The sequence below is a fragment of the Mus caroli genome, unplaced genomic scaffold (assembly GCF_978045245.1).
Source record: "Mus caroli unplaced genomic scaffold, Mus_caroli_1 scaffold_13, whole genome shotgun sequence".
Lineage (NCBI taxonomy): Eukaryota > Metazoa > Chordata > Mammalia > Rodentia > Muridae > Mus > Mus caroli.
Window position 1 is genome coordinate 39,854,172 of NW_028227268.1, and position 26,508 is coordinate 39,880,679.

Genomic DNA, 26,508 nt, shown 5'->3' on the forward strand with positions numbered 1-26,508 from the left:
TCACATATGCAGCATATACAGGTAAAATAATAATGAAAATTAAAGGATAAGAAACACCCTTTAGTAGATGAGTAAGAATGGCCACCATAGAATCATAGATTTGAATGCTTGGTCACCAGAGACGCACTATTTGAAAGGATGAGAGGCGTGGGCCTTGTGGGAGGAAGTATGTCATTGGGCTTGGACTTTGAGGTTTCAGAAGACCCTGCCAAGACCAGTACCGCTCTTTGGTAGTTGACAGAAAAGGAATACTCAGTGAATGCTTATTGTTAGTATCATCAAGTGCTTCTCATATGTGTGTGCAAGTATGTGCTGCTTTCATCTTTTTTTTTTTTTTTTTTTGGTTTTTCGAGACAGGGTTTCTCTGTATAGCCCTGGCTGTCCTGGAACTCACTTTGTAGACCAGGATGGCCTGGAACTCAAGAAATCCGCCTGCCTCTGCCTCCCAAGTGCTGGGATTAAAGGCGTGTGCCACCACAGCCCGGCTGCTTTCATCTTTATAGTGATGATGAGGCTGCCTAGTTTGACAGGTCTCTGTCAGGTTAATCACTGGTTTCTGCCACTGCAGAACTTTCTGAAGGTCTTTTTAAAATATTTTTTTTAGATTTATTTATTTATTATTTGTAAATACACTGTAGCTGTCTTCAGACACTCCAGAAGAGGGCATCAGATTTCGTTACGGATAGTTGTGAGCCACCATGTGGTTGCTGGGATTTGAACTCAGGACCTTTGGAAGTGCACTCGGCACTCTTAACCATTGAGCCATCTAGCCAGCCCCATCTGAAGGTCTTTACAGTGCTGTTCCCACATCCTGTGAAGAGCCAATGACTTAGCCATCTCCTGGGCCAGGCTGGGCTACTGAGCAGCCCATTGTCTGTAGCATTGATATCTGATGCTACAAATGCCACCTAAGTATCCCCTAGCAAAGGATCCTCTGGAACTCTCTCTTAATTTATTTTTATTTTATGTTCATTAGTGTTTTGCCGCATTTATGTCTGAGGGTGTCAGAAGTCCTGGAACTGGAGTTAAAGATTAGTGTGAGCTGCCATGTGGTTGCTGGGAACCACAGTCCTCCCTCTGGTAGTGCAGCCAGTGCTCCTAATCTGAGCCACCTCGCCGGGCGTGGTGGCGCACGCCTTTAATCCCAGCACTCGGGAGGCAGAGGCAGGCGGATTTCTGAGTTCGAGGCCAGCCTGGTCTACAAAGTGAGTTCCAGGACAGCCAGGGCTATACAGAGAAACCCTGTCTCGAAAAACCAAAAAAAAAAAAAAAAAAAAATCTGAGCCACCTCTCCAGCGCCCTGGAACTTTCTTCCAGAGCTCCCACTGAGATGTCAGGAGGCTCTAGTCCAGCAGACCCTGGGACTGGGTCTGTAGGTCAGTAGTAGTGTCTGTTTAGCCAGGCATGATGCCCTGGGTTTGAGGCTCTGCACCATAAACAAAGCAAAACAGAAACTGCCTGTTTCACATTTTAAAACTTCAGTGTTAGTGCTTGTGCTTTTAAACTGTTTGTTTGTTTTGGAGACAGGGTTTCATTTAGCCTAGGCTTTGCCTGGAACTCATATAGCCAGGGTTAACCTTGGACACCTAATCATTTTATCTCTACCTCCCACGTCTGGGATCATATGCCTAGCTTTGTACGTTTCTGTGTGTACACTTCTCCATATGCTTAAATTTCATAATTAAAAAATTTAGGGGCTGGTGAGATGGCTCAGTGGGTAAGAGCACCCGACTGCTCTTCCAAAGGTCTGGAGTTCAAATCCCAGCAACCACATGGTGGCTCACAACCATCCATAACAAGATCTGACTCTCTCTTCTGGAGTGTCTGAAGACAGCTCCAGTGTACTTACATATAATAAATAAATAAATAAATAAATAAATATTACTTACATTAAATAAATAAATAAATAAATAAATAAATAAACAAACAAAACAAAACAAAATTTAAGAGCAGGGCGTGGTGGCGCACGCCTTTGATCCCAGCAACCGGGAGGCAGAGGCAGGCGGATTTCTGAGTTCGAGGCCAACCTGGTCTACAAAGTGAGTTCCAGGACAGCCAGGGCTATTCAGAGAAACCCTGGCTGGAAAAACAAAAACAAACAAACAAACAAAAAATCAAGAAATTTCCCTCCCCCAAGGCACAAGGCTATGTTCATTAAGAACACTTCTTCAATAGTTTCTAGAACTAGAAGACGAATTCCAAGGTATTTCCCTAATCAAGTATTAGGGTTTTTAAAGAGGAACCTACTGTGTCTTTTGGGTGGCTCTAGAAGCTGTGACCAGAGAAGCATCCTTAACTGCAAGAAAAATCCAGATGAAGAGAGCATTCCATTTTCTCAGTCTTACTGTCTTCTTCTGAGTAAGGACAAAAATTGTGGTTCTGCCCTCTTTACCACACTAGAATTCTGGGTTTGACTAGGAGTTTAAACTCGGGGTGGTGTATAAAGTTGCTCTAATCTAACCCCAACTGATAAGCAGCCCTATCTCACACACTTCTTTCCACGTACCTAAAGGTTCTATTTCCTGAGAAGTCTGTACATCTTGCCTGTCTTGGTCTGCTTTTCTCTCCTTCCCCAAAGCTAGCTCCCATTTTAAATCTCCTCTTTGCCTACTCCTTTGTGGGGCGCCACCCCACATCGTCGCCATTATAAGATGGCGCCGACATCGCCTGCCTCTGGAGATGAACAAGTGATCCGCGCATGTGCTGGCATTAACCGTTCATGGTGCCAGTTGCCCGCCTGACAACGTCACCTCGGGTGACAAGAATTTGGCCTATAGGGAATCGCCACGTCCGAGGCGAGAGAAATCTCCTATATAAGGGAGGCGGTTTTCGGGCTTGGGGTCTCCGCCTTGTGAAGCTGATGCTCTCCCTCTCAAGACGCATTAAAGCTTGCTACAGAAGGATCCTGTTTGTGTGCCGCGTTGTTTCTTGCTGGCGGGAAAATCAGCGCGGGACATTTGGTGCCGAAAAACCCGGGAATTGTGACCAGACCATCGTCAGCACCTTCGGAGACCCCTCGGCGACGGGGAGGGTTCAGAACTGTGGCTAGACTACGCATCGGAAAGGTATGCCTGAACATGAACTCTTTTCTTTAACTCTTTCCCAGGTATTGGGTTTGTCCGGATTGTGGTTTAGATTTCCAGAGGCCATTATCATCGCTATTTTAGCTCTTCTACTCTTCCTCCTGGCCAGTTATATCTGTGAACATAGGCGGTGGTGTTAACAAGTTTCCAACAGCATATCATCGCGGCGCCAAATTAGTCTCTTGTAAATGAAAGAGCAGAAAGGCGAGCCGTACTTTCGGTTTCTCGCTGTTGCCGTAAGTCGGACGTAGATAAGCCGTGGGCCGCGCCAAGACATCTTTTTAATTCTAACAGTGACTTAAGGCGGACGTAGATAAGCTGCAGTTACTTTTGACCCGTTATGGGGTCGTCACAGTCAATCCAAACATCACTTGAAAATCTCCTTAAGAAAAGAGACCTAAAGCTAGGGGACAAGGTTCTTAAGCACTTTGTTGAGGAGGTAGATAGAGTTGCCCCTTGGTATGCCGTTTCTGGCTCCTTGACCTTGGCCTCATGGAAAAAATTGGGGAAGGATCTTGATTTGTGCCCCGACTTACGTATGGGCACCAAAGCAGTTTGGAAGATGATCAAAAACTGCCTTGAGGATGAAACATGTGAGGAAGTCAGAAAAAAGGGACAAATAGCTTTGGAGACCGTTCAGGATGGCATGTCAGAATCTGAGCGTAGTGAGAGGATGGGTGCACGTGCACAAACTAGGAAGAGGATCCCAAAGAATAAAAGTGAAAAAGGACCTCCCAGGAAGCCTAAGAGGGCGGGAGAGAGGGGAACAAGCAGTATACCTGCCTCCCCACATGAGGAATCGGACTCCGAGGGAGTACCGATTTTTCAACCTATATCTAAGCCTGGGTTGTACCCAACCCAAGAGCTTGAAGCACTCAATATTCAAAGCTCTGAAGAGTCATCCGGAGCAGAGAGTGGGAGACTAGATACAGAGGAAGAGGAAGAACTTGATGAGGAAGCAACCAGATATGAGAGAGAGAGGTATTATCCTGATGAGAGGCCGTTAAATAAACGGACCTCTAAACCTGCCATTTCAACAAAACCTAATGCTTTACCCAGGAATCCCGTACAGACAGTTCCCTCTGCCCCACCACCTTATGAGATACGCCCTAAAGCTTTCTCATTGTTACCTGAAAAGGTGCATCGCAAGCTCAGGCTCGCTTACCCTGTCTATGAGCAAGATGGTGGGAGAGTATATGCTCCTGTTGATTATAACCAAATAAAGGAGCTTGCAGAATCAGTTAGAAAGTTTGGAGCAAATGCCAGTTTTACTCTAATGCAGTTAGATCGACTGGCATTAACCGCCCTGACGCCCAGTGACTGGCAAACAGTGGCGAAAGCTGTGCTACCAAGCATGGGACAATACATGGAATGGAAGGCCCTATGGCATGAGGCGGCACAGGCCCAGGCTAGGACTAATGCCGCAGCCCTGACCCCAGAGCAAAGAGACTGGACCTTTGAACTCCTTACAGGACAGGGTCCTTATGCAGCAGATCAGGTCAATTATCATTGGGGAGCTTATGCCCAAATATCCAGTACTGCTATACGAGCATGGAAATCACTCAACCGTAAAGGAGAAACTAGTAATCAGCTCACCAAGATTATACAGGGACCTCAGGAACCATTCTCAGACTATGTGGCCAGGATGATGGAGGTAGCAGGAAAGATTTTCGGGGATCCTGATTGTGCCGGACCCTTTATAGAGCAATTAATCTTTGAACAAGCCACTCAGGAGTGCAGAAGTGCAATAGCGCCGAGGAAAAACAAGGGATTGTCAGAATGGCTTAGAATATGTAGAGAGATTGGTGGACCGTTGAGTAACTCTGGGCTCGCCGCAGCCATTTTACAGGCACAAAGGCGACCTCCCCCTACGGGGGGCAGCAGTCGCACCTGCTTCAACTGTGGGAAATCAGGGCATCTCGCAAAAGATTGCCGAGCACCTAAGCAAAACCAGAGAACTCTTACCCTATGTTCCCGATGTAGAAAGGGTTACCATCCAGTCAGTCAATGCAGATCAACTAGAGACATTAAAGGCAACCTCCTCCCGCCTGCTATCCCTGTTAGACAGGAGCCAAAAAACGGGCCTGCGGGCCCCCGGCCCCGGGGCCCTCAAAAATACGGGACCCAATTCGCTGGGACCAGTCCCCTGAGCGAGGAGGCAGATCAAGCCAAGGCACAAGAATGGACTTGTGCGCCACCACCTCAATCTTATTAACACCTCAGATGGGGGTTCAACCTGTCCCTGCCATGCCCTTAGGGCCTCCCATACCGGACAACGCGGTGGGACTTATCATTGGCCGTGGTGCCCTTACCGCATGCGGACTAATAGTCCATCCAGGCATAACAGATAATCAACACATCCCAAATATGCAGATTCTATGCTCCAGCCCTCATGGTGTATTTTCTATTAAAAAGGGGGACAGGATTGCTCAGCTCCTCCTCCTCCCGCTGCTGGGAGAATTACCCAATCAAGATAAAAAACTTATGGGATCTTCAGAAATGGATTCGGCCTATTTGACATTGTCACTTGATTCGCGCCCGAAATTAATCCTTAACATAAATGGTAAAAATTTTGAGGGCATTCTTGACACCGGAGCTGATAAGAGTATTATTTCCACACATTGGTGGCCTAAAGCTTGGCCAGTGACAAAATCTTCTCATTCTTTACAAGGCCTGGGGTATCAATCCAGTCCAGACATTAGTACCAACCGGCTGGTCTGGACGTCACCAGAGGGTTTAAAAGGATGCTTTTCCCCCTACGTTCTACCCCTACCTGTAAATCTCTGGGGGAGAGATGTCATGACAGATTTAGGACTGACTCTGACCAATGATTATTCATTACGTCTTAGAGAAATGATGGAGAAAATGGGTTATCAAGAAGGCCAGGGTTTGGGACGCCATGAACAAGGCGAACCGCGCCCAATCTCACACAAGGCCAATAAGGACAGAGCAGGCCTGGGTTTTTCCTAGGCGCCACTGAGGCAGTACGACCTATACCATGGAAAACGGAGGATCCTGTGTGGGTTCCTCAGTGGCCGCTAACCTCCGAGAAATTGAGCGTTGTAACACAAATTATTGCAGAACAACTAAAACTCGGCCATATTGAACCCTCTACTTCCCCCTGGAACACCCCCATATTTGTAATAAAGAAAAAGTCTGGCAAATGGCGTCTGTTACATGATTTAAGAGCTATAAATGGACAGATGTCCCTGTTAGGGCCTGTACAGAGAGGATTACCTATGCTGTCCGCCCTTCCTAAGGGCTGGAACATCCTCATTATAGACATCAGAGATTGCTTTTTTTCCATACCGTTACACCCTGCGGATAGACCTCGCTTTGCCTTTAGTGTCCCCTCTATCAATCATACAGAACCAGATAAGAGGTATCAATGGAGAGTCTTGCCCCAAGGGATGGCCAATAGCCCTACTATCTGCCAACTGTATGTAGACCAAGCACTCGCCCCGATAAAGAGACAATTTCCACAAATAGTGTCTATCCATTACATGGATGACGTCCTGCTTTGCCATAAGAATCCATCTGTACTGCAACAGGTTTTTCCTGTGTTACAGAAAACATTAGAGCAATGGGGGCTACAGATAGCCACTGAAAAGGTGCAATTGGCAGACTCTGGACAGTTTCTAGGTTCTTTTATACAGCCCAACATTATTAAGCCACAAAAAATAGAAATCAGGATGGATAATTTACATACTTTAAATGACTTTCAAAAATTGTTGGGAGATATCAATTGGCTTAGACCTTTTTTAAAAATCCCTTCAACAGAATTGAAACCCCTGTTTGATATCTTGGAAGGGGATTCTCATATCACCTCTCCTAGAAAATTGAATCCTTTGGCAGTGGAGGCACTTAATAAAGTAGAAAAAGCAATAAGTCAAGCGCAGCTTGTTAGAATAGATTATTCCAAGCCGGTTTTGTTATGTATCTTGGACACTCGAGGCTTACCAACTGCTGTCATTTGGCAAGAGGGGCCCCTATGCTGGGTTCATCCACAAGCCTCCCCTGCAAAGATTATCGATTGGTATCCGGCCTCAGTAGCACAATTAGCATTAAAGGGATTAAAAATGACAATCAAATACTTCGGCCTTGAACCTAATATCATTGTCATTCCCTATACCCCTAATCAAATACAGGTGTTAGCTGCTGCTTCTAATGATTGGTCCATTCTATGTGTCACATTTAGTGGAAAATTTGATAATCATTATCCAAAGCACCCATTGTTACACTTTGCCCTGACCCATCCATTAGTTTTTCCCAAAGTAACAAGTCATTTCCCACTTAAAAATGGTCTTGTAATTTATACAGATGGCTCCAAAACCGGGCAAGGGGCCTATGTAGTTAATAACATTACCCATATCAGACAATATTCGGAGGTTTCCCCTCAAATTGTTGAGTGTTTGATAGTATTAGAAGTTTTACAGCAATTTGATTGCCCGCTCAATATTATTTCTGATTCCTTGTATGTGGTTAATGCAGTTCGCCTGCTAGAAACTGCGGGCCTAATAAAACCTTCTAGTAGGGTAGCACAAACCTTTGAACAGATTAGAAACCTTCTATTACAAAGAAAACATCCCTTTTATATCGTACATATGAGAGCCCATTCTGGACTCCCTGGCCCCATGACAGAGGGTAATGAGCTGGCAGATCAGGCTACGCGACTTGTGGCCACAGCACTATCCTCACCACTAGAGGCCGCCAAAAATTTTCATAGTAAGTTTCATGTTACCTCTGAAACACTTCGCCGGCGCTTCTCTTTAACAAGGAAAGAAGCCCGCGAGATAGTCACACAGTGCCAAAACTGTTGTCAGTTTCTGCCCACACCTCATTATGGTGTCAATCCGAGGGGACTCTCCCCCCTACAAGTTTGGCAGATGGATGTCACTCATATTGCATCTTTTGGTAAGACGCAATACGTTCATGTGTCTATTGACACTTGTTCTGGTGTGTTATTTGCAACTCCACTTTCAGGAGAAAGGACATTTCATGTAATTCAACATTGCCTCGAGGCCTGGAGTGCCTGGGGTAGACCAAAATGTCTTAAGACAGACAATGGACCTGCTTATACCTCAAATAAATTTAAACAATTCTGTGCACAAATGCAGGTGACCCATATCACTGGACTTCCTTATAACCCTCAAGGACAAGGCATCATTGAAAGAGCTCATCGAACGCTCAAATCCTATTTATTTAAACAGAAAGGGGGAGCGATAACAGAGTTGCCCCCTGGCCCAAGAGTGGCACTATCCATGGCACTCTTTACTCTAAATTTCTTAAACCTGGACGATGCAGGAAGGAGCGCTGCAGAGCGCCACTGCTCGGAACCAAAGAGACCAAAAGAATTGGTAAAATGGAAGGATGTGTTGACTAATCAATGGAAAGGCCCGGATCCTATCCTAATAAGATCCAGGGGAGCTGTTTGTGTTTTTCCACAGAGTGAACAAAATCCTTTTTGGATCCCGGAGCGGCTAACACGAAGTATAAACCAAGAAGATGATCATTCTCCTGACCTTTCTGTGGATAACCCTAGCGCCAACGATAAGGACACATGAGTTTCGATGGGGAATCATGTCAACCTTCCCACTTCCAATGCCGGTGATGTATAACGCCCAAGTTTTCCCTCGCTTGTTTACTACTGATAAAGAATTAGGCCTTCCGTTTTTGCCCTGGGATTCTCAAATAGAACGAGTAGTGGATAATAGAACTCACTACCTTCTGGGTAGCCTATGCTTTAGCATCAATGGGACGGTGCCCAGTTATATTGGGTTACATACTCAATCTATGTCAAATATTATTAATGGATGGACAAATGCTACACATTGGGGCGGGAATTTTACAGAATTATTTGGGCTAATTATTCTGAAGGTCTCAGACAACCAAAGTTGGCCCCGTTCTGCCATGCAAAGGAGGACTCGCATTCCCCTTTGCCTTGGTCAGGATGCCAATATGCGTATGGCCCCCTTTTCTTTAGATTGTTAGTAATGCTTCCTTGCCAAGTAATTCCGATAAGCTTGATTGTATGATGCAACCATGTTATTATGTTCTGTGCTGGAATGCTTCTGAGTTCCCCTTGGCCCTGGTAGCACGCCTGCCCCGATTTGTGCCTGTTCCTGTGGAGGCCCCAAGTTCAATGGCATTATTCAGAGAAAGGAGAGATTTTGGAATTTCTGCCGTAATTGTGGGCATCATCGCAGCCACCGCTGTAACAGCATCGGTTACTGCTTCGGCCCTGACCCTTTCGGGCACGGTGCAGTCGGCTGCCACCATAAATAAATTGTCCTCTACGGTGACCACGGCCATGGAGGCTGGACATCTAGCTTATACCCAGATTCAAGGCAGGTTATTGCTAGTGAATCAACGCATAGATTTAGTCCAAGAGCAATTAGATGTTTTGTGGCAAGTTGCCCAATTAGGGTGCGAAAGAAGATTGCCAGGTCTTTGTGTGACCTCTGTACAGTATGACAATTTCACACGGGCTGCTAATCTTTCTAAAGCTTTATCCCAGCATTTGTTACAGAATTGGACAGTTGAATTTGACCAGACCCTGCGGGAACTCCGAACAGCGATATTACAAATCAACTCCACCCGCCTAGACCTGTCCCTCACCAAAGGCCTCGCCTCCTGGATTTCTTCAGCATTTTCTTATTTTAAAGAGTGGGTGGGGGTGGGAATGTTTGGAGCATTTTTCTGCCTCGGACTGGGCTTTATGCTTTGGCTAATTTGCAAAATTTATAGTAAAAACAAGAGAGAAAAAATTATGATAACTCAGGCACTCATGGCCTTAGAGCATGGAAGGTCAGCGGAAGTCTGGCTTGCGGCACTAAAACGGCAGTAGATGTTAGCAGCCGGTCGCTGGCCAGGCAGCTCTTGCACCCTCAGCATCTCTATGCGTCGCACGAGGATGAGTGCCCGGTTTGAGCAGCCCATGAGGGTTGTTGAGCTAAGCATCGCACAGAGAGATACCCCCGCTCTCTCTGGGAAGCATGCCGTCTTGAAAAGGGTTGCCTGTCCTAGTGTCCCTTCCTCAAGAAAAACGACAGAGAGATCGGTCAGGAGTATGTCGGGTCCCACCTAGAGCCTAGACAAGACCCCTGCACATATCTTTTGTTTTTAAATTATCTTTGGGGATTCGGCCTCTACTTCCGCCCTCCTTGAATGGGTGGCTGGCTTGCCTTTGTATAGAAAAGGGGGAGATGTGGGGCGCCACCCCACATCGTCGCCATTATAAGATGGCGCCGACATCGCCTGCCTCTGGAGATGAACAAGTGATCCGCGCATGTGCTGGCATTAACCGTTCATGGTGCCAGTTGCCCGCCTGACAACGTCACCTCGGGTGACAAGAATTTGGCCTATAGGGAATCGCCACGTCCGAGGCGAGAGAAATCTCCTATATAAGGGAGGCGGTTTTCGGGCTTGGGGTCTCCGCCTTGTGAAGCTGATGCTCTCCCTCTCAAGACGCATTAAAGCTTGCTACAGAAGGATCCTGTTTGTGTGCCGCGTTGTTTCTTGCTGGCGGGAAAATCAGCGCGGGACACTCCTTGTCACACTCACACCTCTAACACACACGTATTCAGTTTCAGCACATTCCTGGTTTGTAGGACGTGTTCCTGTCCCCTTCTGCCCTCAGTATGGCCCGTTGGAGGCAGCGTATAAGGACGATTTACTTACCCCTTATTGGCATGGAGTCTCTTTAAGGGTTTGGCCTTTTCTTTCTCAGTATCATAAAAACATGAGGGATTTTGAGTAACAATTGAACATTTAAAAAGGATTTACTCACCGGGCGTGGTGGCACACGCCTTTAATCCCAGCACTCAAGAGGCAGAGGCGGGCGGATTTCTGAGTTTGAGGCCAGCCTGGTCTACAGAGTGAGTTCCAGGACAGCCAGGGCTATACAGAGAAACCCTGTCTCGAACCCCCCCCCCCTCCAAAAAAAAAGGATTTACTCTAGGGCTGGAGAGATGGCTCAGCAGTTAAGAGTACTGACTGCTCTTTCAAAGGTCCTGAGTTCAAATCCCAGCAACCACATGGTGGCTCACAACCATCTATGAGATCTGGCGCCCTCTTCTGGTGCGCCTGAAGACAGCTACAGTGTACTTACATATGATAATAAATAAATCTTAAAAAAAAAAGGATTACTCTACTTTGTTAAAAGATAGTGGCTGGGCAGAGGGGGAGAGGCAACATGGACTAAGAGACATTAGTGGCTAGAACCAAGACAGAAGTAGAAATTCTGGGCATATTTTAGAGGTGAAACAGGACCTAACTAATGCCCTAGATTTGAAGGTGAGGAAAGGGTATGGGTCACTCCCAGGGGCTGCCTTAATTCCTGGATAGGATGTTAGCTCCATGAACAGCTTTAACAAAGAATGAAAGCTATTGGAAATTCATTAAGTTTAGAGCACTTATTGAACCTTCTAATGCAGTGTTAGGCAGGTAGGTACAGAAGCTAGAAGAGGCAGAAAACCACCATTTCATAGTTGGGATGTCAACCTACAAATGGAAATCTACTTCTCAAGGACTTAGACAACAGTGGTATTTATCAGCTCATCTAACCCAGATGTGGCTTGCTAGTGTGGTAAGTGTGATCAGGGTTTTGTCTCAACATCTCTGCAATGCTCTTAGCTCTGCCCTGGCTGTAGGTTGAAGTCCTAGAAAAGAAAGGTTGTCAAGGTTGGTATAAACCTGGAGCCTTCGGTACAGGGGTGATATTTAAAACCATGTGACTAGGTGAGGTTAGCTGATGGGAGAAATAAAGTAGAAACATAAGGCAGACACAGCAAAATATACAAGAAAAAAGCTCAGTGAATCCTGATTTTTGTTCCTGTTGAAACCTAAACCTATTCCCTACATCACAGACGTTTAAAAAGGCAACTGATGTCCATCCAGCCATCATTCCCACTGATAAACTTAATCTTCTGCATATTGCCAAGTTGCTAGTCAATTGGTGCTTCTCTGACAGAAAATTTATTTTTCATTAAGGTTTTTCTATTCTATATTTAGAATGATTCATAGATTCTCATTGCATCCTCGTGAGGATTATGTATGTTCACTTGATATTTGAGCAAACTGAAGTTTTAGAGAGGTGTCTCAGCTAAGATCATTAACTTACTGAAAGGTGAAACAAGCTCAGGATCCCGCTCAGAGATGGACCCCTTGCTTAGCATGTCTAAGGGCCTGGGTTCAGAGTTCCTGTACTGCAAAACAAAGTGGAGCAGGAGCTTAACCTGGGCTTCGTGTCGTCAACTGCTCTGCTTTATCAGTCCATATTAATCTGGTGTTTGCTATTAAAGGTTTTAGGTCTAAATTTTATATATTTTTTCCTTGCAAGTACCAGAAAGGCAGCTAATTCCATCATAAGTGAAACACATGTGGAAGCATTTCATAACTGTAAGGCACTGGACAAATGTACAAATTTGAAGGCCAATTGGGTTAGCATTCTTTTTCTTCCAAGATAGGGTAGACTGGACTGTTTTAAATAGAGAACAGCACAGTTGAACATCAAGCCTGACTCTGCTCAGATCATATAATAATCTTTGAAGTTTGTGGAGCTGCTCAACTCCCATAGCTGTTCCCTCGATCTCAAACTTAAGGACTCACTGATAATCATGGGTCCTTCTCTACTACTCTTAATGAGGACCATTAATCAGATTTTGAGATTCTTGGTCCTCTTAAAAGGCCATGGTAGTTCATGTGTATGAACATACCTAACATTCCTTATGGCTTTAGAAAAATCATTCAATAAATTGTTAACTGAAAGGCATGGATGGCTGAGTTGTTAAGGGCACTTGTTGCTTTTTCTAAAAGGCCTGAATTTATTTTCTAGCATGCATGCTGGGTGGCCCACTGCTGTTTCTCTGGTCTCTATGGAAGTGTGCGCATGCACACGCGCGCACACACACACACACACAAAGCAAATCTTATCTACATCATGACATGTTCAATGATAAGCCACACCTAACTATTCCTAACCTCCTCTGCTGCCAGTAGTAAATGAACCTTCTGCTCACTACTTCCTCTGCATTTTTCTTTTTTTTAACCTATGTAACTTTTAGATCTGTGCTGATGTCTATTGAACAATATATATATATATATATATATATATATATATATATACACACACACATATATATATGCTGTTAGATAAACTTAGATTTCAAAACTGTACGCAAAAGTATTCAGTAGTCTTTATCCCTGAAATATTATTTTAGATATAGCAGAGTACCTAAAAACATTAAAACTTCACCTGTTTCTTTTAAAAATGGCTACTAGAAGATTTAAAATACGATTTGTATTTTATTTTTGTGCTTTAGTTTTTTGAAATAGAGTCTGATTGTCAAATGTACGGCCCTAAAATAACAATCCTCCTGCCTCTGCTTTTCCTAGTGTTAGGATTACAGATATGACCCACAATACCCAGCTTTGTGTTTGTACTGAAAGTGCTCCTGAGGTCATCACCCACCTCTCAACACACCCTCGTTCTTCCTTGCATGCTGAGATGACTGAAAATCCTCAGTGTGGGGGTCAGACATCTGAGGCAGGTGCACTCTTTTTGTAATTTTCAAACTGAAATAGCTAATCAGTTGACAGTTAAGAATTCAGACTTTGTCTCATAAGGAGCAAGATTATTAATCATGTGTGGCACATACCAAGTCAGACAATGTCTTCTTGGCATTCATACCTAAAAGAAAATCTCGGGCTGGAGATATGCTTCGGTGGTTAAAGAGCACTGATTGTTCTTCCAGAGGATCCAGGTTCAATTCCAGCATCCATATGGCAGCTCACAATGGCGTGTAATTTCCAGAGAATCTGACACCCTTCCACAGACATACATGTAGGTAAAACACCAATGCACATTTAAATAAATCATTTAAAAAAGAAAAAAGAAAAAAAAGTCCTTTGACATTCCTATTCCTGTCCCTTCTACATTTTTGTCTTCTACTTCTAGTCACTAAATGTTAGCTCTTTCTGAGAAATTGTTATTCCCACCCTTAGTCCATAACTAATCAGTCGCTTTACTTTTGAAGTGTTGTCTATATAATTTCCCAGTTCCTTGTCCTAGACTTCTTCCATACCACACACTACAACTAGAATAATACCAAATTGTCACAGAATTCTTCAGTTTAAAAAAAAAAAAATCCTCCATTTATTTCCACATTTCCTGTAAAAACAATTCTTTAGAATTAAATGATTTTTTTTTCTTTTATTTTAGACAAGGTCTCACTACATAGTCCAGGCTGCATCTCCCTCAGCCTTCTAAAAGCTGCAATGTCAGGGGGAGGCACCACATCCAGTTTTCAAGGCTTTCAGGCCTTCCCTTCTTGGTGGTTTTCCTTATAAAACCTGAACTAGAATGGGTTAATATATGTAAAGTGCTTAGAATCCTGTCTGGCCTAGGCTTAGAACAGTATGTCTTAGCTATTATAGTAAATTGGAAGATGCTGTATATAAAACACGCATCCTCCAAAGCAAGTAGTACTTTAAATTATCAATAACTAGAATACGGTAACTGGCATTGCTTTACTAGCAACTTACCTATCTTCCTGCCATTGAAAGAACCTGTAAACACAAGCCTGATTTACCACAAAAATAAAAATAGGTTTTACACTTAAGGCTGCTGAAATCTCCAACCTGGACAAATATTAGAATAACCTGGGAATAGTCAAGAATATTGTCATCTGGATCCCATTTAGATTATGGAATCTCTTATGGTCAAAACCTCTTTAAGTTGGGGCTCAGGCACTAAAGCTTCATAGGCGATTTGACATTCCATGAACAATCAAAAGTTTCACAGGTGATACTGATGTACAACTTAGCAATCATTGGTCTTGTCAAAAGAAACACTGTGCTGGAGTCTGGACATCTGTATGCTTTTGAAAAAAGAATACTCATCCACTGCTTTATGAAGAATATGTGTTTATGAGTGGCCTTCTAAAAACAACCTTCCCAAAGCGCCAACCTTTGGAGTTTAAGGCTTGAAAATATATATACATCGAGGTCATATAAACATGTGTCTTTTTTATCTGACTAATATAAGGATCAAAACAGAGTGACTTGTATAAATATATACTTAGCTATGTGCAATATTTACAACTTAGATTTTACAACGGAAAAACCACATTGAACCTGTAAAGATGAAAAAGTTGGCAATTTGTGGTTATAATTTCAAAAATGTCAAAAACGGTTTTACCTCAAACATTTTATAATAAATAGCACCGCACACAGTACCATCCCCAAAGTATTACTCCTCACTGGCTTACTTTATCCCAACAATTAGGGGTATCCAAGGACAGAGGAACCCAAGAACTTGGACACAGCACTTTTTAAGTGACAGCGGGGACTGATGGAAAGCTTGGGTCTTCAAAACCTTACAGCAAAGCCCCCTTTACCCTCCAGTCCTGAGACAGCAAATCCTGTAATTCTCCCTCGTCATCACTGTCCACATTCTCTTCTTCCTTTTTCTGAAGTTCTTTTATGGTCAAAACCTCCTTAAGTTTGTTTTTTATTTCATCCTGGCGATTCCGCAGCTTTTCCACTCGACGGTAACATTCTATCTGCTCATCGATCTCTCCAATCTGCCGGTCCAACCGTCCCTCCTCATCTTCCTCAGCAACGATCGCTTCAGAGATAGTGTTCACTTGCCTCATAGCCTTTTGAAACTCGTCCCACTCTTTGTCCATCTGATCCTTTGGGGCATCCACCTTCCGGACCTTTGCATCTACCTCAGGGTCGTCGAAGAACCCCTCTGGTAATGCTTCGGCGGTGTTCTCTCTTCTTTCCACCACTTTTTCGTGTATTTCTGCTTTCTCAATGGACCCTGAATGAGGAACTAAGGGGGCCTTGGGAGGATTTGTATTAAACGGATCGTTTGGCAGCACATTGCTTGTTGTCTCCCTCGGAGAGGCGAGCGAGTGTTCTTTGCTCTGTGCATCCGGAAGATGCTTGCTGCTGTCCCTTCTTTCTTCTCCACCTCCCTCTTCTTCCTCCTCCTCTTCCTCATCGTCATAATCAGGCAGTAAACCGAGTCCAGGTTTACTGGGGGCCGCCCTAGCGGCATCCAAGTTGGCGGACGAGGCTGAGGTGGAGGGCTGTACCTGAGGTCCCGCGGAGACCTTGGCTTTCTTGGCGTCTTGGCTCTCCACATCCGTCGCTCTCCTCTTGGTGGGCTGAGGTGCAGTGCCGGTCGACGGGCCCTGGGTTGCTCCTTTGGCGCCTTTCAGCTCCGCTACTCTCTCCCGGTGCTGCTTTCCCAGAACATGGGTCTGCCACAGGAGCTCGCTCTTGACCGGGGTGTTACACAGCGCGCAGCTCAGCTGCCCCAGACGGTTGTACTTGGCGAATGGAGATTCGATCCTCTTCCGGTTGGTGCTCAAGCGCTGCTTCTCCCTCATCAAGCGCCTCAGTTCTTCCTGATTCACCACTCGCTTCCCGGCCGGAGTCCGAGTAGAGGTGGAGGACGCCATGTTTGCGCCCAGGACTCAGGCGAGTCTAGCTTCCGAGGCGCGATAGCGTCACTTCCTGTTATGGCGCCGATTGGCCCACACTCAGGAGTGTGGGCGTGGCGCCAGGGTTCGGAGCCGGCAAGTTTGGGGCTGGCCCGTTGAACCATGGCTGCGATCAAAATCGCTAACCCTGGCGCTGAAGTGACCCGGAGCCAAGCGGCCTTGGCTGTGAACATCTGTGCCGCCCGTGGGCTGCAGGATGTGCTGCGTCCCACCTTGGGTCCTAAGGGCGCGCTAAAAATGTGAGATGCCGCTAGGGTGTGCGGGGTGTCCCGGCTCACTCTGATGCTGATGCTGATCAGTGAAAACCTGTGAGCAATGCTGCGACATTTAGGCACCTGGTTTCTTCTCTCTCACTCCTGCTCTTAGGATTCTCTAGCCGAGGAAGAGAGCGCCCCGAAGAAAAGACTCTGTCAATAGAAACTGTTAGCCTTGTGCGCGCGCTCAGCAGACGTTGGGCTGCAGCTCCGCCGCAGGCAGTATTGTTTTGACGTGGTGGAGTGGTACTGGCTTTGGAGCTAGGCAGGCATAGGTTCAAATTCAAGTTCCATTATCTTCCAGCAGTTGGTACTTAGTCAAGTCCTTGCGACTCTCCGCACCTACAGTTCTTCATGTTTAGTCATCCATTTGGACATATGTTTATTTAGCACCATTGCTTTACGAAGAAAGAAGAGTAGGGGAGATCAAAAGGTCTCTTGGGAAAGAGACACCCTGAGAGGAATGAACAAAGTAGCGTTTATAGTAAACGAGTCCACTTAACACTAGGTGCTGGAAAAACAGATGGGATAGTTTCTGTCCTTTCCTAAAAAAACCTGATTTATATTATGTGTGCACATCTGTCTGAGTTTATGTGCATCAGGTGTGAGCAGATGCCCCCAGAGGTCAGAGGGTGACAGATCCCTAGAACTCGAGTTATAGGCAGTTGTAAGACATCTGATATGGGTGCTGGAGACCAAGCTCAGATCCTCTTCAAAAACAATAAGTGCTTTTTAACTGCTGAGCCATCTCTCTAGCCCTTGAGATGGTATCTATTCTTAAAGTGACATGACAGTGACAGGTATGTCAATTATATAGAGATACAAATGATTTTACAGAGGAAAGGGCCCAATTACCGATGATTGAAGGAAAACCCTCTCAGATATCAGGGGATGTTTGATCAGAGTTGTAGAAGAATGAGTGACAGGAATCAAGGCCTCCCAGTGGTGTAAATCCACCAGAAATAAACATTATAATGCATTAAGGGAACGGAAAGACCTACTGCGGGAATAATGGTCGATGGAACAGGAGAGTTTGGAAAAGGCCAAGTATGTTACTGATAAATTACCTGGATTTTTATCTTGAAGATGGTAGAGAATGTAACATCTTTGAAGGATTGGTGATCAGGAAACTGAATCCCATTGCCTTTTAGAAAGATGTAGCATGGAGGGTTGATTCAAATTAGAAGACAAGATACTGTCTAAGCAGTCTAGGAAGGAAAACAATAAATTTGGAGAGAGATGTCCAAAGACATTTTAATTGTGGAATTGACTGAGCTTGGTGATTTAATAAATGCAAGGCACTAGACAACCAAATTCAGTGGCTGAATCATGGCATTCACCAAGATAAAAACCTACAGAAATTTGTAGATTTGTACTTTGTTTCATACTTTTTAAAAAAATATTTATTTTTATCATGTATACAATGTTCTACTTGCATGTATGCCTGCATGCCAGAAGAGGGCACCAGATCTCATTATAGATGGTTGTGAGCCACCATGTGGTTGCTAGCAATTGAACTCAGGTCCTATGGAAGAGCAGCCAGTGCTCTTAACCTCTGAGCCATCTCTCCAGCCCTGTTTTATACTTTTCATTAGCCAACATGTATAACTCATCAGCTCGTGTTTAAACCATAAATGCTCTGTTTGGAATGAAATTACTGTAAGGTCATCTGGGAGAACTAATCCCATGAGACACAAGTGGCAGTCACTACCACATGTCACCACGTGGCTCAGTATAGCGTTTCCAAACCCAGTCATCTGTTTTTAGGACCACGAATGGCAAGAACTCGGGAGTGTTTGTTGATTCTTGGCTTGTGTAGTTAAGCACCATTGTCCTTTTTATAGGCTTGTTTCTGGGGCAGGTGACATCAAACTCACCAAAGACGGCAATGTACTACTTCATGAGATGGTGAGCTAATGCTCTTTGTCATTTTCTTTTCTCAGACAGGATCTGCCTATGTAGCCCTGGCTGGCCACAAATTCACAATTTCCCCTCCCCTTCTTGCCTGCCTCAGCTTCCTGAGTGTTGGATTCAGGTATTAGATACAGTGCCGAGCTGCTGCTGGCTTTGATAAATTGTATAAGCTTTAATTAAGAACATGGCACATGGGCTGGGAATGAAGCTCAGGGATAGAGCACTTCCCTAGTGTGTGCAAGGCTCTAGGTTCGACATTGGGGTGGGGAAGGTACACTCTGAAAGTTTGTTTGTTTGTTTGTTTGTTTGTTTATTCCAGGCCGGAGAGATGACTTAGTGATTAAGAGCTGTTTTCCCAGAGAACTTGGGATCAATTTCCAGAACCCATATGGGAGGTCACAACTCTGTACTCCAGTTGCTCACATAAGCATACATTCAGGCAAAACACCAATGCACATAAATTAAAGAAAAAATTTATTTTAGCTGGGCTTGATGGTATATGCCTTTAAACCCAGCACTCCAGAGGCAGAGACAGGCAGATCTCTGAGTTTGGGACTCTCCTGTTCTACAGATCAATTTCCAGGACATCCAGGGCTACACAAAGAAACCTTGTCTTGAAAAAAAAATTTTTTTTTTTTTTTTGCAATGCTAGAGATTGAGCGTTGAGCCCTCATATATTGGGCAAGTGCTCCTTACCACTAAGCTACACCTTCAACTTTACCCTCCCCCAACCCCCCCCCCATCTATCTATCTATCTATACATGTATATATATATATATATATATATACTTTATTTATTTATTTCATGTATGTGGGTATACTGTTGCTGTCTTCAGACACACCAGAAGAGGGCTTCAGATCCCATGGTTGTGAGCCACCATGTGATTGTTGGGAATTGAACTCAGGACCTCTGGAAGAGCAGTCAGTGCTCTTAGCTGCTGAGCCAGCTCTCCAGCCCACAATTTATATTTTTAAGGATTTTATTGATTTTTAAATTTCATATGTATGAGGGTCTATCTTTATGAATGTATGCTACATGTATGCTGGTACCTGCAGGGGCCAGAAAAGGGTGTCAGGTTCCCTGGAGCTGGACTTTGAGCCACTTCTGGGTGCTGGGAACCAAACTCCACTTCCTGGAAGAACAGAACATACTCTTAATGGCTAAGCTGTCTCTCTAACCCAACTTTTTTTTTTTTTTTTTAAATTAAAGGCCTGCCCCAAGACCACCTGACCACAATTTGTATTTTTAAGGCTGCCAGCTAAATACTGCAGTCTTGAGATATGGCTGTTGGATTAAACCTCAACAGAATGATTTTTGCAGTTTTCAAATGCTTATAGATTCTGATAGCTTAGGGAGACTTACAAATTAATAACATCTTTTCCAGAGCACTTCATTATAGTCTCTGTAATCATGCAAAAAGAAAAAGTCCTCTACGGTGTTCATAAATATATTCCTCTTAGAGATTGAAGGGCTTAATCTCTTCTTGGAAATGTCATTGCATTTTGAAGCAAAGACTTTCATACAATGTTCAAACCTCATTAATTCTCAACTTTAAAACTTTGGATTTGACATTTACTAAATGTTGATAATGCAGACCTTGTAAGTGTGCAGCATGACGTTTGCTTGTTAATTTTACTATTGTCCCTTGGGCTGCCTTGGATTCAGTGGCCTTCCGCATCATAGTTTCTGTCTTTAAATTTGCTGTTTACCTTTTCCAGCAAATTCAACACCCAACGGCTTCCGTCATTGCAAAAGTGGCAGCAGCCCAAGACCATGTCACAGGGGATGGCACTACCTCAAATGTCCTGATCATTGGAGAGTTGCTAAAGCAAGCTGATCTTTACATTTCTGAGGTATTAAACATTCACACAAAGCAAGTTTTTTAAATTTAATTTTAGAGGATGAGAACTAATTTTAATTAAGATAACCTTAGGCAGTTGTAAATGGAAAGTGCTTTTTATTTTTTGCCAAAGTAATGGCTTTTATTGCAATTATACACTTTTAAAAATATAAAATATTTAATGATATATAGAAAGGTTAAAGAGAAAGCTCCTGTGCACTCATGAATCCTGCTTAGAAAAGAAAATGTAACTAATAAAAGTTGAAACAAAATGTTGTTCCTTTAAAAATAATGGGAAAGATGATTGGAGGGTTTTCACTTTGTGTCTTTTTTCTTTTCTTTTCTTAAGATTTATTTATTTTATGTATGTGAGTATGCTGTCGCTGTCCTGTCTTCAGACACACCAGATGATGGCATCTGATCTCATTACAGATGGTTGTGAGCAACCATGTGGCTGCTGGGAATTGAACTCAGGACCTCTGAAAGAGCAGTCAGTGTTCTTAAACACTGAGCCATCTCTCCAGCCCCACTTTGTGGGTTTTTCTAGTCCCTGTTTCCTAAAGCACTTAGCCGAATCCTCTCTTCATCAGCCTGTGAAGCCATCATTCACATTTCTTTGTACTGTTATTTAATTGTATTCTTCTCTCGACATTATCTATGTCTTTTCTATAATCATCTGAGTTTTCTGTCTTCCTCAGAGACTATCTGAGAAACATAACCTGGTTGAAGTGGAGATTCTGGCTTCTTCGTGTTTGAGAATTATCTATTCAGTGTCTGTACCTTCCCTCATTTAGATTTGGACTTAAATCGTGGAAACAACTAAAATTCTCTTACCTGTACAGAAATCAGTTATCATCTTACATAAGAAAATAGTGTGTAGTCTGTGGCTGGGAAATTTATAAGTTCAACCAGCCATCAAGTACACAGGTCCTTTTGATGTCTTAACTCTTTTGCCCATAATAAGGCTTCATCCTAAAATGGATCTTGAAGATAAGACCATCAGAGGAAGTCAGTGTGACTTGTTTTCCTTGGTAAGACTCAGCAGGTGTGGGTAAGATAAAGAAATTCCTCCAGCTATAGCATTTGAATCCTTCCTTGGGCCAACCTTAGTCTTACACACATTTTAAACTGAATACCATTGTCAGGGGAATTGATTAGGCTAATTTAGATCCCATTGGTTGAGCTAGGGTTAGTGTTCTTCTGAAACACAGGTGAACGATGGACACCTTGCAAGGACTAGAGTTGGGGGAGGAAGGAAGGAGACTAGCAATGGTGAGATGTGTGAGTGTGTGTGTGTGTGTATAGTGTATATCTGAACCGTGATAAAGTGAAGCACAGGATACAATAGAAATGACAGGAAAGCATGGAGATGCTAAATTAGCCTGCACTAGTCAGGAGCATGGACACAAAGTCTTCAGATGGAATGTGAGGTGCATGGTGTTCCAGGCTGAAGCCCCACTTAGCACTGGTATAGAACCACAAGCACTTGGTGTAACTGGAGTTTAAGGGCATGTGTGTGATAGTGAGGAGGTTGTGGAAGACAGTGGAAGGTGTTCTTCGAGGGTGAGGAGCACTAGCAGGTCAGGAAGCATGCACTTTATTGCTGTAGTGAACAGACCGAAGAGCAGCATATCAATAATGACTGATGGGACCAGACTGGCGTTTTAAATATCTGGGGACAATTTTAATGAGTCCACAATCAGAGGCTCTCCTAGTAGTCCAAATGAGTGATTATGAAGACTGACTGACATAGAGGAAATATTTGCAAATGGTAATAGCACAGGTTGGATTAGAGTGTTTTGGATCTTATGGATATAAGTCTTGGCTCCATTTCTAAAGCAGCTTGCTGATGTAAGACAAATTACGTTATCCGTGTAGAGCAGTAATAGTGCCCACTTTATACTGTCGTTGAGAGGATCAAATTAAATAATTCACATAGCGCCCTCAGAGCTATGCCCAGCACAGACGCTCACCCTTTAGGTATTCTAGGAGTGATGTAAAGAAATGACGTGAATGAACCATGGTTCATGTCAGCGTTCACAAGGTTGTGTGTTATTTTACAAAATGAACAGTCCTGTGTGGGAGATGGCTTAGTGGGTAAAGTGCTTGCTGTTCAAGTGTGAGGACCTGAGTTTGAATTCTCAGACCCTTGCCAAGCTAGGCATGTCAGCATACATCTGTAACCCCAGTGCTCCTACAGGGAGATGAGGCAGAGATGGGAGAATGCCCTTGGAGCATACAGCAATAAAAGAGATCCTGCCTCAAGCAATGTGGAGGGTGAGGACCAATACCTAAGGTTCCAAAGTTGCCCTCTGACCTTCACACCCATGCTCTGGCATGTACATTCACCAACATCCTCACAGCACACATAAAAGATAGAGAACATAGATAAATGCACCCCCCACTACTGTCCTTCCCCTCCCCCTCCCCCTCCCCTTCTCTTCTGAGCAGGTAAGGATGCCCTGGGTCCCCACCCTTTTACTCCACCCATGTACTCGTGGCTGGGCGCTTCCTCTCCTACTGAGGCCAGACAGGGCAGCCCAGCTAGAAGACCATATCCCATGTACAGGCACCAGCTTTTGGGATGGACCCTGTTCCAGTTGTTTGGGACCCACATGAAGACCAAGTTGTATATCTGCTACATATGTGTGGGGAGGTCTAGGTCCAGGGGCTGACTTCTAACTTACTGCCTTCTTGCCCCAGCTTCCAGAGTGCTGGTGTTACAGCCATGTGTGCCCAGCTCTTAGTGTATAATTTTCAGAATCACTGAATTCTTATATAGAGTCACTGTATGTATAAAGTTAATCTTAACATCAGCAGCTCATGAGTGTATTAGAATCCAGTCTGCAGATTTCTTTCAGATTCCCCACGGACCCTGAGTGTCTTTTACAGAAAAAGGAAACTCAAGGACAATGCCTTGTGTTGAGATGTCATGTCCTTCCAGTCTCTTTTAAGCTGAGGCAGATCCTGAAGTGTCTTTCATAGTCCGTGGCATTGCTACTTTTAAAAATTAAACGTGTGCTGGGTGGTGGTGGTGGACACCTTTAATCCCAGCACTTGGGAGGCAGAGGCAGGCTGATTTCTGAATTCGAGGCCAGCCTGGTCTACAGAGAGAGTTCCAGGATAGCCAGGGCTACACAGAGAAACCCTCTCTCGAGAAAACAAAAAACAAACAAAAAACCCAACCCCCCCCAATTAAACGTGGTATGTGGGGGCACATGTGGAGGTCAGAGGTCAACCTGGGAGAGTGGGTTCTTTCCTTCACTATGGGGTACTTTACCTTCTGAGCCATCTCACTGGTCTACTTAAAAGCTATTTGAGTTTATTTATTTTATGAATGTGCATGTTTTGCTTTGTCTTCATATATGTATGTCAACCAGGTATGTGTCAACCAGGTATGTGCCTGGTGCCCTTGGAATTCAGAAGAGGATTTTAGATCCCCTGGAACTGGAGGGATGGATGATTGTGAGCCACCATGTGACTTCGGGGACCTGAACCCAGGTTGTCTGCAAGAGTAATAAGTACTCTTAACTGCAGAGCCAGCTCTTTTTTTTTTTTTTTGAGACAGGGTTTCTCTGTGTAGCCCTGGATGTCCCAGAACTCACTATGTAGACCAGGCTGGCCTTGAACTCACAGAGATCTGCCTGCCTCTGCCTCTTTTTTTTTAATATTTATTTATTATATATGTAAGTACACTGTAGCTGTCTTCAGACACTCCAGAAGAGGGAGTCAGATCTCGTTACGGATGGTTGTGAGCCACCATGTGGTTGCTGGGATTTGAACTCCGGACCTTCAGAAGAGCAGTCGGGTGCTCTTACCCACTGAGCCATCTCACCAGCCCCTGCCTCTGCCTCTTGTGCCCTGGGAGTAAAAGTTTGTGCCATCATGCTTGACTGACATTGCTACTTTTAAGTTGCACAGGCCAGTTGTTTTGTAGAAAGCCCCTCACTTGGTATTGTCTATTTCCTCACGATTAGACTCAGGTTATTAATTTTTGACAAGGCTACAGCAGGAGTTCTGTGGTGATGGGAATGTATTCCACTGGAGCCTGGAATGACTGTCCGGCACATCACTGTGATACACGTTTCTCAGTCTGTGCTGCCCTGTCCCTCGGCACTGAAAGGAGTATTGTGTGCCTAGATGTAGTTGTAGCTCTTGAAAAAAAGCCTTTGTTATGCCTTGTATTGTACCACACATCTTTTATCATAGCACTGGGGGAGCTGAGTCAGGAATTTGAAGACAGACTGAATTATGCATGTAGCAACACCCTATCTACAAATGAATGAATGGATTTATAGGTTTTTTTTTTTTTTTATACTTGCAACTTTTCTATAAGCTTATTATTATTGAGCTCCAGCCCAGCCACTGGAGCAATGGCTCAGTGGCTAAGAGCACTGGTTGCTCTTGCAGAGGACCCTGGTTTAGTTCCCAGCACCTACATGGTAACTCAAACCCCTCTGTGAGTCTAACTTCAGAGGACCCAGCCCCCTCTTCTGACCTCTGTGGGTACCAGGATGCACATGGTACATATATGTGCACACAGGCACAACATTCATATACATGTTAAAGGTTTGCTTCGGATATGAAGCCTGAGAAAGAGATACGTATGAATGACACATTTCTGTTAGTGCCGTTGCTGTGGGTCACAGTCTTTTTAGCATACTTACTACTCGGAGAGCATAAAAACTTTTCCTCTGCATGGCTTGCTGTGTAATTGTGTATTTATGTTGCTACATCAGGGCCTGCACCCTAGAATCATAACTGAAGGATTTGATGTTGCGAAGACGAAAGCACTTGAAGTTTTGGATAAAATTAAAGTACAAAAGGAGATGAAAAGAGAAATCCTCTTGGATGTGGCTAGAACATCCCTGCAGACGAAAGTTCATGCTGAACTGGCCGACATACTAACAGAGGTATGTGATTAAACGGTCAGCTTCCCAGAAGAGCCAGGCACATGGTGATACCTTTCTTTTTTCTGTAAGACAACCAAATATTGCACAGGACTTTTCAGAAATGTAAAACAAGAAGGCAGGCTGGCAAATGGTGGTAAAGAACACTGGCTGCGGGGCTGGTGAGATGGCTCAGTGGGTAAGAGCACCCGACTGCTCTCCCGAAGGTCCAGAGTTCAAATCCCAGCAACCACATGGTGGCTCACAACCATCCGTAACGAGATCTGGCGCCCTCTTCTGGAGTGTCTGAAGACAGCTACAGTGTACTTACATTAAATAAATAAATCTTTAAATAAAAAAAAAAAAAAAAAAAGAACACTGGCTGCTGTCTCTAATGACCTGAGCTCAGTTCCCAGGACCCACTTGGTGGCTCACAATCATCTCTAACTCCAGTTCCAAGCGATCTAATGCCACCTTCTTATCTCTGTGGACACCAGGCATGCACGTAGTACACAGACATACATGAAGACAAAACACCCATACACATAAAATAAATAAATTTAAAAACCACCACCACCATCAACAACAACTGAAAACCAACAAGGCAAGCATTTACAATTCAATTGATCACAACAGTGTTTTGTTTTTTTTTAAAGATTTATTCATTTAGTATACAATGTTCTATATGCACATATGCCTGCACACCAAAAGAGGGCACCAGATTTCATTATAGATGGTTATGAGCCACCATGTGGGTGCTGGGAATTGAACTTAGGACCTCTGGAAAAGCAGCCAGTGCTCTTAACCTCTGAGCCATCTCTCCAGCTCTACAACAGTGTTTTTAACCTTCCTAAAGGTGTCACATTAGTGACTAACCTGCCTTGGAATTTGGAAGGAACTTAGCTTCCTGTGGCTTATCTCTTGTGAAACCTCTTGGACAATGTGTTTGGTTAAACCTTGAGGTTCATATTTGATGATATAAAGTGACATATGAGCAAGCTGTTTTGTCAGTG

General features: G+C 44.1%; 2 protein-coding genes across 3 annotated transcripts in view; one reads left to right on the plus strand and one right to left on the minus strand.

Moving 5' to 3' along the window:
- Positions 1-14,280: 14,280 nt before the first annotated feature.
- Znf830 (zinc finger protein 830) lies at positions 14,281-16,588 on the minus strand. Its single transcript, XM_021177395.2, has one exon. The coding sequence runs from the start codon at positions 16,553-16,555 to the stop codon at positions 15,461-15,463; it is 1,095 nt and encodes a 364-aa protein (XP_021033054.1). The 5' UTR covers positions 16,556-16,588; the 3' UTR covers positions 14,281-15,460.
- Positions 16,589-16,604: 16 nt separating this feature from the next.
- The window catches only part of Cct6b (chaperonin containing TCP1 subunit 6B), a 44,763-nt gene continuing 34,859 nt past the window's right edge, over positions 16,605-26,508 (plus strand). The window contains exons 1-4 of one of the 2 annotated variants that reach the window (XM_021177394.3): positions 16,605-16,836; positions 18,696-18,759; positions 20,485-20,619; positions 25,346-25,519. In XM_021177394.3, the coding sequence (XP_021033053.1) occupies positions 16,700-16,836; positions 18,696-18,759; positions 20,485-20,619; positions 25,346-25,519 (510 nt within the window). In that variant the 5' untranslated portion in view covers positions 16,605-16,699. The other variant, XM_085829754.1, reaches the window with a different exon arrangement.

Bases quoted from the DNA above. Each gene is read 5' to 3' on its own strand.
- Znf830 (XM_021177395.2), bottom strand. From the start codon at position 16,555: ATGGCGTCCTCCACCTCTACTCGGACTCCGGCCGGGAAGCGAGTGGTG.